This window comes from Trichomycterus rosablanca, chromosome 20, assembly GCF_030014385.1.
Source record: "Trichomycterus rosablanca isolate fTriRos1 chromosome 20, fTriRos1.hap1, whole genome shotgun sequence".
Taxonomy (NCBI): domain Eukaryota; kingdom Metazoa; phylum Chordata; class Actinopteri; order Siluriformes; family Trichomycteridae; genus Trichomycterus; species Trichomycterus rosablanca.
Genome location: NC_086007.1, coordinates 18,528,051 through 18,540,962, shown reverse-complemented (window position 1 = coordinate 18,540,962; position 12,912 = coordinate 18,528,051). Strand labels below are relative to the sequence as shown.

At 37.6% G+C, this 12,912-nt stretch overlaps 1 protein-coding gene across 2 annotated transcripts in view; it reads right to left on the bottom strand.

Moving 5' to 3' along the window:
- agfg1a (ArfGAP with FG repeats 1a) overlaps positions 1-11,388 on the bottom strand; it is a 38,989-nt gene extending 27,601 nt beyond the window's left edge. For both annotated transcript variants that reach the window (XM_063016608.1, XM_063016610.1), the window contains exon 1: positions 11,001-11,388. In XM_063016608.1, the coding sequence (XP_062872678.1) occupies positions 11,001-11,167 (167 nt within the window). In that variant the 5' untranslated portion in view covers positions 11,168-11,388. The remainder of the gene's footprint in view (positions 1-11,000) is intronic.
- Between the last annotated feature and the right edge of the window lie 1,524 nt (positions 11,389-12,912).

Genomic DNA, 12,912 nt, shown 5'->3' with positions numbered 1-12,912 from the left:
TTCAATGTAAATTCTTTAATGCTTAATACATGCTTGTATTGATAGCAATTCAAAGTAAAATAGAATTTGTATGAACATTAAGCTAATACAGTGCCGTTATATTAAAGCTGCACTGGGTAGAATTTCGCCTTTAATGCCAATAGCAATTTACTGAAAAATGTTCAAACACTTCCGTAACTATCAGCTACAGTGGATATAAAAAGTGTACACAACCCAACTTTGTGATCTATTATCTGTAAATTTCAGATTTTTTAGTTATAAAAACATTAAACATACAATGTTGTGGTGGCATAAATATGCAAACATTTAAGGTAATACTTTGTTGAAGCACCTTTTTCAATACAGAGCATTCTGTATTCTTGAGTAGGAGTCTATAAGCATGGCAGTCCATACTTGCAAAAGCACTCCAGACCAGTCAGCTTAAGATGGTATTCTTGTGCACCCCCCTTTTTAGGTAACCACACAACTTTTCAATTGGATTCAGGTCTGGGCTCTGGCTGGGCATTCCAAAACTTTGATTCCACTTCTGGTGTTTGTGGAGGTATGCTTTGGGCTGTTGTTGTGCTGAAAGATGAAATTCCTTTTCAGCTATTTAGCAGAGGCCTGAATGTTTTGTTCCAAAATTGACCGATATTTGGAACTGTTCATACCCATACAATTTAACTAAAGCCCCAGTTCCAGCTAAGGAAAAACAGCCCCAAAGCATAATGCCACCTCCACCATGCTTTATTGTGGGTATGGTGTACTCATCGAGTCATAACACATTTTTCCCCCATATGCTTTTGACAGACTTGATGTAGGTTTTTGCAAAATGCAGCCAGGCTAAAACCTAATGCAAAAACAAATGTTCAGAAACATGTCTTTCTGATCAATTATCTTACTTATTTTAATTATGCCTGTTCCTACATGTTTCACTACCAAAAATCCAGTAGCCTTGTCCTTCGTAGTTAAAATTTTTAGTGGGTGGAAAAACAGTAATTCTTCCCTACAGTAGTGTGGTAAAAATCATGTTACGTAAACCATATGGGAATACACATTCTTCAGATTCACATTGCAATGTTGATGCATGAATGAATGAACAAAAGCTACCAATCTGGGATGTTAAAGTCTAGAACATGTTTACTGTAGAAACATGTGAAACCAGTGACCATCTCTTTATTACACACAGTTCACTAAACGGACAAATTGGCTAGCACCGTTTATCATCCCTCCATGTAGAGAGCAGGACCAATTATGCTCTGTTGGGCTACCTGCTACAGACGGCTAAGCTATAAGAGATCTGCCTAACAGTGTACCAATGTGTCAAGAACACTGAAAAGATTTTAGGCATATTTTATCTCTGAGAATAAATCCGAACACTTACCTGGTTGGACTAATTCTAATATTGATTCCAAAACTCCAAGACAAGCCCAGGCATATTATAAAGTTCAATTATTCCCAAAAGCCTCCAAGGTGCATTAATGGCACATATTACCCAACACGGTAATATGTTTTGGCAAGTTTTAGTCAGATCTTAAAATAAATATAGCACAACATTCATTACACGTGTACATGTGGCAATATTACAAAGTAGTAAATGCTCTACCTTCACAACTTTTTTGGAATGTGTTGCAGCACTGAAATGCAGGAATGGATGTTGTGTTGTGTTTTATCGCCATTATAAGCTCTGTATTTAGAGCCATCTCTATGGCGTGCCATTTGTATGTTTTTAGAACATTCTTATTACAAAAAAGGCAGGAATGGATGTACATTAACAAATGAAATGAAGCTGACCAGACAAAACCTAAAATATCTTGGATTCATACTGTCTGCAATGAAAGTCAAAAGAAATGTAAGAAATGCATTTTTTTATTTGCATTTTCCATACTGTGCCAACTTTCTTTTGTAAATGATAAGTAAATATGGCTAATTACGTCCTTTATAGTCAACTAAATTTTATTAGTATCACTTCTAGTTTGCACTTCGAATCTACTCAATACTTATGTATAGATTAAAACTGATTATTTAATATATTGTGTAACCTCTACCCAAATTAAATGCATCCTGTTAAAGTGTAAAAATCGGAGTATTGGCTATGGTGTCATCCAAAGAGCGGTTACCCGATTTGCCAACTGCACTGGGTCAATTGAGTGGGACAGCAGGGTCTCAATATGCCTCATGACAAGCTTCTCAAAGCATTTCATGATAATGGGTTTGCATTTTATGTGGCGATAGTAATTCATTCGGGACGCTGACAACTTGTTTGGCATGGTGGTCACCCTGAAACACATTGGAACAATGGCGCTGCTCAGAGAGACGTTGAAGATGCCAGCTGGTCTGCACATCCACTGAGTACTCTACCAAGAATGTTATCTGGTCCAGCAGCTTTTCACACACTTTGCGTCTCTGATTGCCAGGGACAGTTTGGCCCTCGCTGTTCTCTGGGTCGTCCTGTCACCTGCTTTGAAGGTGGAGGTTCTGGCCCACAGCATCTCTGCAGTCATCCACGGCTTCTGGTTGGGTCATGCGTACTCCTCCCAGTTGCTGGAGTTGGCATATGTTGCAGTCTTCCGAAACATATCCCAGTCTGTGTGTTCAAAACAATCCTAAAGAGTTGAGATGGCTCCTGCTGCCCAGGTTTTTACCTGTTTCTGAAGCAGTTTGGAGCATCTGACAAGCAATCTGTATGCTGGAACTGACATAACAGAGATGAGCTATGTAACCAAGGTGGGGGTGGGACTTCAGCTGCACACACAGGGAATGTTAGTATAAACAAGAACCAGCATGTTAGCCCCTCTTGTTGCATATGAATTAAGGGAGCACAGTCTTTACATTTGCACATATATCCAGCAACAATAAAAAGTCTCTATATGAATGTTCTGCAGCTTGCTAATAGCTCCATACAGTTCACACAATGCCACGTTCCCGCTGGGGGGCGGGGGGGATACACCACGACTATGAGCATGAAGGTGAATTCTCATGTTTGTTTGTTTAATTCTTAACATCATGCCAGATGGCAATTATCACAGCTGAATAATAGATTCCATCTTTAAAAAGTCAAAGTGAGGGTCAATTTGTTTCTTTATAGGAATTCATAAAGAGACTTTATAATGATTAGGGTGTTGTTTTCGTGACTGAGGTAATTGGTAAATTAAAAGGTCTACTTCCAACAAACTCCACCAGAAGAGAACAGTACAGAGTTCTCGCACCATTCCTTGTTAATGTACACACATATGGCTTCACCTTGTTTACAAACTATCAGTGCCATACGAGGCTAGCCCGTCTAGCTAAATGGCACTGTCAGAAAAGTAGATAATTTTCACGAAAGACGAAATTAACATTGACAGTCCTGTAATTGGTAAGCCATAATGGTGGAGAAAGAATTAATTAATGTAGGATGCAAAATAAATTTAGTCAAAGACAGTGGGTGTATATATTTTTAATTTATAACAAATTATTGTTAATAATATAAATATTTTTTTTGTTTGTATTTATAAACTAATGTATTTGCCTACCTGGTTTTAAAGCAATGTGGGTTAAGGTTTGATGTAGCACTGGTAAGGGTGGCTAACTGGCTGATGTAGCATTGGCTAAGGGTGGCTCATTTATAGGTAAATTTCTACTGCAACAGGCTCTTCTGCTTTCCATGACTCCCAAAAACCGCTTTCATTCGTTTTGTAGTTCATTCAGGGACAGTGGCACCCTAATGAGCAGAGCTGTGGGTTATCAACTGGAAAGTTGTGGGTTCATATTTCAGCTCAGATCCCCACTGCTCTGCCCAGTGATTTTAACTAGGCTTCCAAAGAAGCTGGGCTTATGTAAATAAAGAATTTCATTGTACTGTACACAAGTATATTTTGATATGACAGATGAAGGTATTCCATCTGCACTAGATTATCCTTAGCTCATTTTGTTTCTGCAGTTTGTCACTAGTATAGTACTAGTGTTTTGTACTTGTGTTTCCGTAGTCTTGTAGTGATCACTAAGTTCAGGCCAGCTGATGTTAGCTGATGTAAGGTGAGCACACATCCAGCAACACGAAAAGTATTCCCCCCTTCACAATTTCTTCTTTTTTTCTCATGTGTCACACCTTTGTTTCAAATCATCAAAGTACATCTAATATTAGATAAGGATAACCCAAGTAAACACTGTTCAGTCCTACCTGGCCCCGTGTGAAAAAGTAATTGCCCCCTTAGCTACTACATCCTAACCTGAATCCCACTGATATGCAGTGGCAAGATTGTAAACAGGAAGTTCATGCTCGAAAGCCCTCCAATGTAGCCAAATTAAATAAATTCAGTTGAAGTAGAGTGAGCTAAAAGTTCTCTGCAGCAATGTAAAAGACTCATTGCAAGTTATCACAAATGTCTGACTGCAGCTGTTACTGCCAAGAGTGGCACAACTAGTTATTATTAGGTTCGAAACATTAACTTTCTTTTTTTTAAATGGGTGATCTAGGTAACACAAAAAGAAGGTCATTTTGCGTTTACTTGTGTTGTCTATATATTAAAATTAATTGGAATATCTAAAACATTTAATAGTAACAAATTAGAAAAAATAAAAGAAATCAGTTAAGGGGCAAATACTTTTTCACATCACTGCGTGAGGTAAAGACAAGCATTTGGCAGTTTTACCAAGAGAAGTAACAAGCATATTTCTAGTAAAAGTAAATGTTACATAGTTATGTAAATTCCAGTTGACTAAGTTTTACAGACAGGTTTTATCTATGAGCACCGTAACCAATTTGCATTTTGAAAAACATTCACAAGCTGGCACGCACAAAAAAAAACACATTTTAGAATTTTTTTTTCCAAACTAATCAGCATGTAAGTGCACTTGTTAGCATGTAAGTTACATCACTTTTAGTACAGACATCAGTACATTTTATTCATTACTGCACTACAATCAAACAAAACTTACTTTGAATAGTTAGGTTTGCTATGGAGACTGAACATCGTTATAAGTGTTGTGATCCTGAGGCTGGGACTAAATTTTAGACAGTCTTGACCAGAACCAACATTTATTGGTTTTACAGCAACTAAAGTTGAATCTGAAGACACTAACAGTCCAGCTAAGTGGTATTAAGCTTCACATTCCAACACCCAGCTGCAGACATTTAGATTTCTGCAGGGAACTTGGAAGCATTTCCAGTGTATCACAGCAATCAGGAGATTATTTCCTCTACTTTAAATCTACATGTAAATAAAAATACCAAAGACAACAGAAGTTTTGGCTTAAAAATAAAGAACACATTCATACTGAGTTAAAAAAAAAACTTCTAGATGCACAGGTGCAAAAGGATGGCTATTAAATATAATTGCTAAAAGCAAGTTGTTAAACTTCATGGTAAATAACCCTGTGTATGCAAAACTGCAGCTACACATCCACTACATTGAATTATCCTTTTTTAATGTGGTTATTACTTATCTCCTGATTCTTCTGAAATAAAGTAAATAGTTTAAAAGTAAAAAAGCGTGTGTTTGGTTTTAGGCACAGCCTATGGATTGGCAGCACAGCAGTTAAGATACTGGACTAGTAATCATAAAAAACAATTCACCAAGTGGACATTGTTGGGTCTCTGAGCAACTCTGAGTTGCTTTGGATTAAAACATTTACTAAATGCCATAAATGTGAATTAGGCCTACTATGACAACATTACAACAATTATTAATATAATGCATTACTATATAAAACTGTCTCTTATGCTCTTCATTTTTCCCAAATTAAACTTCACTCCACTTTTGCCCATATGTGCCAATAACAGGAAGATATAAAAGAAGTAAAATTATATATAAAAAAAAGGTAAAAGTATTAGAGAAGGTTTAATAAGTTTGATATACAAACCTTGTTTCTGAAAAAAGGGTTGGGCTGATTTGGAAAATACAATAAAGAAATAATCTGTAATTTGTTAATTCTCTTAAATCTTTATTTAACCAAACAGTAGAAAAACATTTCCAGTGTTTTCACTGATCATAGTAGTATTCTGTAAATAGAAGCACATTTAGAACGTGATGCCTGCAACACTCCAAAAAAGCTACATTAGAGGCATACAGAGGCAACATTTACACAATAATTAAGTTAACCACAATAAGCATGTAAATTGGTGCTATGAGGGAATCATGATGTACAGTACATAAAAAAAATCATACACATAGTCTTAACAAGCAATGACGTGTTGGGGCTCACCACTTTGTACCAAACTTCAGTGGAGAGTTGTCAATTAGTTCAAAAAGTCTCAACGCAAGATTGCAAATAATTTTGTCTTTCACCATCTACTGTTAATAACATTGTAAAAAGATGTAAGGAATCTGGAGAAATCTCAGTCCATGTAGAGCAAAGCCAGAAACCACTGCTCAATGTGCGTAACCATTGAGCTCTCAGTCTGCACTGCATAAGAAACCATTATGCTACTGTGATGCATATAGCCACTTGGGGTAGGGAGCGCTTCAGAAAACGATTTCACTTAACACAGTGCGCTGCTTTATCAAAAGTCTATTACACCATGAGAAAAACACACCAATTCTATGCAGAATCGGCTGCGAGCATGGTTGACTTGTATATGTGTGAAGATACCATTCACTCAAAGGTGTACAGTGAACCCTTGACTTACGAATTTAATTGGTTCTGAAGGGCTGTTCTTAAGTCAACATGTTCGTTAGTTAAACCTATTTTCCCCATAGGAAATAATGTAAATAGAATTAATCCATGCCAGACCTCCCAAACTACCCCCTTACCTAACCTTTCTAATGTCTTAAATGGTCTTTTTTGTTATAAATACAAGTATATTTGCCCTTAAATCTTAAATTATAGAATAGACATTCCTGTAATAAACAATAATAAACAACGATACACAGTAGTAGTACTGTACATAAACACACATCACATTTCAGTACAGTTGTGTATATACCATAATACATTTCTTTTTTTTTTTTATAAAATGTATCTACCAGAAACAAGAATAACTCTCATATTTCTCTATTATCTCCTTCTTTATGTTAATAGTGTTGTATTTTGTAAGTGTAATTTCACGTAAGAATAACTTCCTTCTTCTCTCTTACTCAATGTCCCCTCTGTCTAATACACAGTGACAGCTACTGGCAGGAGTAATTATACAACAAACAACGCTTTCTCTGCACCTTCTCTGGGGACATTTTAATATGGAATTTTACAAAATATAAAGAAAACACCGGAACAACACCCGCTGTCTGAATGTTCGCTCACTGTGTGTGTGTGTGTGTGTGTGTGTGTGTGTGTGTGTGTGTGTATGTATGTATGTATGTATGTATATATATATATATATATATATATATATATATATATATATATATATATATATGTATATGTATGTATGTATATGTATATACGTATGTATGTATATATATACAGGGGTTGGACAAAATAACTGAAACACCTGGTTTTAGACCACAATAATTTATTAGTATGGTGTAGGGCCTCCTTTTGCGGCCAATACAGCGTCAATTCGTCTTGGAAATGACATATACAAGTCCTGCACAGTGGTCAGAGGGATTTTAAGCCATTCTTCTTGCAGGATAGTGGCCAGGTCACTACGTGATGCTGGTGGAGGAAAACGTTTCCTGACTCGCTTCTCCAAAACACCCCAAAGTGGCTCAATAATATTTAGATCTGGTGACTGTGCAGGCCATGGGAGATGTTCAACTTCACTTTCATGTTCATCAAACCAATCTTTCACCAGTCTTGCTGTGTGTATTGGTGCATTGTCATCCTGACACATGGCACCGCCATTGGATGCACATGGTCCTCCAGAATGGTTCGGTAGTCCTTGGCAGTGACGCGCCCATCTAGCACAAGTATTGGGCCAAGGGAATGCCATGATATGGCAGCCCAAACCATCACTGATCCACCCCCATGCTTCACTCTGGGCATGCAACAGTCTGGGTGGTACGCTTCTTTGGGGCTTCTCCACACCGTAACTCTCCCGGATGTGGGGAAAAAAGTAAAGGTGGACTCATCAGAGAACAATACATGTTTCACATTGTCCACAGCCCAAGATTTGCGCTCCTTGCACCATTGAAACCGACGTTTGGCATTGGCACGAGTGACCAAAGGTTTGGCTATAGCAGCCCGGCCGTGTATATTGATCCTGTGGAGCTCCCGACGGACAGTTCTGGTGGAAACAGGACAGTTGAGGTGCACATTTAATTCTGCCGTGATTTGGCCAGCCGTGGTTTTATGTTTTTTGGATACAATCCGGGTTAGCACCCGAACATCCCTTTCAGACAGCTTCCTCTTGCGTCCACAGTTAATCCTGTTGGATGTGGTTTGTCCTTCTTGGTGGTATGCTGACATTACCCTGGATACCGTGGCTCTTGATACATCACAAAGACTTGCTGTCTTGGTCACAGATGCGCCAGCAAGACGTGCACCAACAATTTGTCCTCTTTTGAACTCTGATATGTCACCCATAATGTTGTGTGAATTGCAATATTTTGAGCAAAACTGTGCTCTTACCCTGCTAATTGAACCTTCACACTCTGCTCTTACTGGTGCAATGTGCAATTAATGAAGATTGGCCACCAGACTGGTCCAATTTAGCCATGAAACCTCCCACACTAAAATGACAGGTGTTTCAGTTATTTTGTCCAACCCCTGTATATACATACACATATATATATATACACAGAATGTGTGTGCTTGACAGGCCTGCCTGCATCGAGATCTGTCTCCTATTAAAAATGTATGATGCAGCATAAAGAGGAAAAATGAAATCACAGACTGCTGAGCAGCTGAAGTCTCGTATCAAGCAAGGATTAACAAAAATTTCATTTTAAATCTGCAAGAATTAGTGTCCTCAGTTTCCAAACCAATAAAAAGTCTTGTTAACAGTAAAGGTGATGGATTAAAAAGGTCCCAACTTTTTTGGAGTATGTCACAGGCATCAAATTTTAAATGTGTTTATATGTACAAAATACAACGAAGTTGATAAGTGATTTTTTCTAAAATAATGATGATGTATAAATTTCCGGCAGTTTGGAATATACTGCAAAAAAATGTGAATCTCATGTGAAGACTCATTTTGTTACATGCACATAATTAGTTCAGAGGGGGAACTGACAACATAAATACTGTACATAACAATGACCTCACACGCACATTTGAACGTATTTATAAAACATATGTCTATATTGAAAAATTAGCTTTAAAAATCAGTTAAAACATTATATCAGTGTACACACCGACACTTAGTCCAGCTGTGTTGTCACATTGACATACAGTTGCAAATATGTATGTAGACCAAGGAGGCAAAATAATGAAGTAACATTGTGACCCTGTTGCATTTACTGCAATGATGATCTGATGTGTTATGTCTATGTTGTGTCAAAAGAAACATACTTTCTCTGCCACAGAACTACTTTACCAAATTGGATACTGTAATGTTAAAAATACCTATAAAACCATTTTCAGCTGTGAAAACCCCAGGTTGATGAAGGAAATGCTAGTGATTGCTCTACACAACTGAATTCTGACTCGTATGTCTACTGAATAGGTATAAAAACACAAATAACTAGAGATGCATGAGTACCGATACTAGTATCGGGTATTTTCCCGATACTAGTATCGGGTATTTTCCCGATACCGCGCTCAGGCTTAATTATACTGGTTATTACCACAGAGCGGGAGCCGACTCAGAGTCGTTTACGATTTACCGAGGTGAACCACGAATGGATGTGCTGATAGAATCGTCTCAGATGGGATCAGCAGAATCGCATCGCATGTATGATGTGCACAGCGTTAATCACGTGCGTTTATTAATGAACGTTTACGTTAGCTTGTCAGAAGCTTTCTCAATGATGGCTGTGCGGTGTTTTTGTTTTTGTTACAATTAGTGATGGCAACCCAAGCAACTGTTCCACTGCACTATTTTACACTAAAAACTACACTATTCCATAATGCTCCAGATTGCATCATTCTAAATAGGTATCGGTATCGGTGAGTACAAAAATACATGTACTTGTACTCGGTTGGGAAAAAAATGGTATCGATGCATCCCTACAAATAACCCAAACAAAATGTGTTTGATTACTTATGTTATGCTGCCAGATAGCCACATTATATGTTCTCTACATTCAGCAAATAAATTAATGTAGATAATCTAACTAAATAATCAGCATTTCCTTTAGTTTATATTAATACGCCTACTTCTCATAAATAGTGATGCAACTGTGTTGGTATTGAAAGGTATGCTGGTATCTCACATTTCTTTAAATACAATTGTAGTGAGTCTGAATAAGCGTTAAGAATATCTCTGCGGAACACACACCCAACTTCAAAAGCTATCTATTAACATACTTTAAACTAGTTCCTGCCATTCCGACTTCATAAAGTTAGTCACTATACGGCCACATTGTATGTCATTTACCCAAGATACAGTTTAGCCTGGAGCTAGTATGATCATGCATATATGGCCTTTAGGAAAGTTAACGGTAAACTCTTATGTTAGCTTAACAGGTAGTTAGCTAGCTAGCGGGTTACCAAATTAAAGTCTGCATGTGGTCGATCCGGTAAGCTTTCTGGTTCTAGATCAAATAATTCATGATAATTATATTTCAAGTCTGTTCATGGTTCAAAATTAGACTGACATGTGTGCGCTTTTAGTGGCAGGATATGAAAGCTAGCGGTGTTGGGTAATGTTAACCCAAATTAGCGTGTTAGCTAGTTCAGCTAACAGCCCCCCCCCCACTTTACCTCTTCTAAAGGAATTTACAATAACACCTACTATAACATTATTAAGAACATTGTGATTTTCTTTTGTCAAATACATTTCAAACTAAACAAATAAAAACATAATTTCTAATTAGAAAGGAAACGGTCAGACTTCATGGCTATTCTAAAAATGCCAAGCTGGTAATATTCAAACTACGTTATCCCTAAACCAGTGCCCTAAAAAGGCCACAAAATAATGGTTTCTCCGCCTAAATTAGGGCACTAAACATTTACGCTTACTAAAACAGGATACAGCCCAGGTGGCCAGCCTTACTTACAATATGCCGGAGCAGGAGGTGCAGACGAAAGAGCCAACCGTCATGTTGGCATAGGTTGGGCCGCGTTGGTCGCAGTCGAAACATTTTCTGTTAGGTAGCAAGCTGGTCATTTCTCTCAAAAGCTTCAAATGTTTCTCCTCCTGTTTGCGCTTCGCACTCGCCGCCATGGCTATAGCCGCAATACTTTTATACACGAAGGTAAAAACTAAGTCAAAACAAGACAAATGAATTTTACAAATGAAGAGTCTCAAGCAAAGTCACTAAACCAAAGTTGCCGAAGACAATATTAAAACCCAGAGGATGAAGACAGACGGTATAAAAGGGATTTAGGGACTGTACGGGTTTAGGCGACGAAGTCTCATGTTTCTCACCAACTAGCATACAAGATGCAAGACGCCTTGGTCGACAGAGGGCGTACTGACTACGCATGCGTAAACTCGGCACCACCCAACTTCTAGAGTTCAAGCCAGTGAAGAGACCTCATTTAGTAAACCCCTTAACCAAATACCTGACAATACTCACATTACACACATTTTGTTACTTTTTTGTTAGTTTTAAGTTATTTATACCTCTTATTCAAAAACACATGTAGCTTTTCTTTTAATTTCATAACAAGCAGTGGCTAATTATCTAAAGAAAACAAGGTGTTCTTTTATGCCCTGTTTCCAGTGCACTGTACTGTGTAGAGTACATGGTTAAGTCATTGAGTGATTGCTTCCACTGCCAATTGACCCACACTGTACCTAAATTAATTTATTTGCCTTTCTTGAATTGGGGACCAAGGGTACTAAATTTTGCAGACCACTGACTGGTCAAAATGAATCACCACTGGAGTAAAATAATACACGCTTAATATTTAAAGCTCAACTGCAGTAGGTTAAAGTAGTGTCATGAAAAACAAACATGGCTACAGAAAATTAACTGCAGCAGGGTAAACCTAAACCCATCCTGTTGTTTAAGTGTACTCGCTCTCAGTGTCTGGTGAAGCATGCTGTCACAGCCTTACCTTTAATGAGCTTCTACTTTCACAAGTTCCCTTGTGCAACTGAAAATGGACAATAGCACATTAGGTATGGCATGGATAGCTATTTGTATGTGTACTGTATTGTACTGTAGGGTACCGGTTAGTTAAATGGTCACTGTGATTTTCATATCATTGTAGTTAAAAGCCATGGGGAGTAATGTGATGTGGTGACTAAGCAGGTTAGATAACAAACTGCCTCTGTGGTAAAGTAAAGATCTGTAAGATTTGAAGATTTCTTTGTTTAATGTTAAGGCTGTAACAATCTACAACCCCAGCTCTGGAAAATGCAAATAAAAATGTGTCTTTGACTTTTATTTAATTGCAGACAGTATGAACCCAAGATATTTCATGTTTTGTCTGGTTGACATCATTTCGTTTGTTATTATACATACATTCCTGCATTTCAGACCTGCAACACTTACCAAAAAATGGGAAAGGAGCAATTTAGGGCTAGTAATGTAATATAAAAACTAAATAATGATGTAATTGTAATCATGATTTGTAACAAAAGCAGTATTTACAAAAGGATGAGTCTTTGAGGAGTGAAGTTGAGCAGAGGTTCTCCCGTTTGTCAATAAAGGCGTGAGAAAATTATTGAAATGCATATTATTATTATTATTAAATGGATCTGGAGGAATGTCAGTGTGTAAAAGGCAAGGGTACAAACCTAAGCTGAATACCTGTGATCTCCGTTCCTTCAGGAAGCACGGCATGAAGAACCGTCATTCATTAACAGCTGATATAACCACATGGTCAAGTGATTACTTTGGCAAATCTTCGTCAAGCATTATAATACGGAGTTACATTGACTAATGCCATTTAAAACTCTACTGTTCAAAAAAGAAGCCTTATGTTAACCACGTCCATTTTTTGGTGATTGGAAGCATC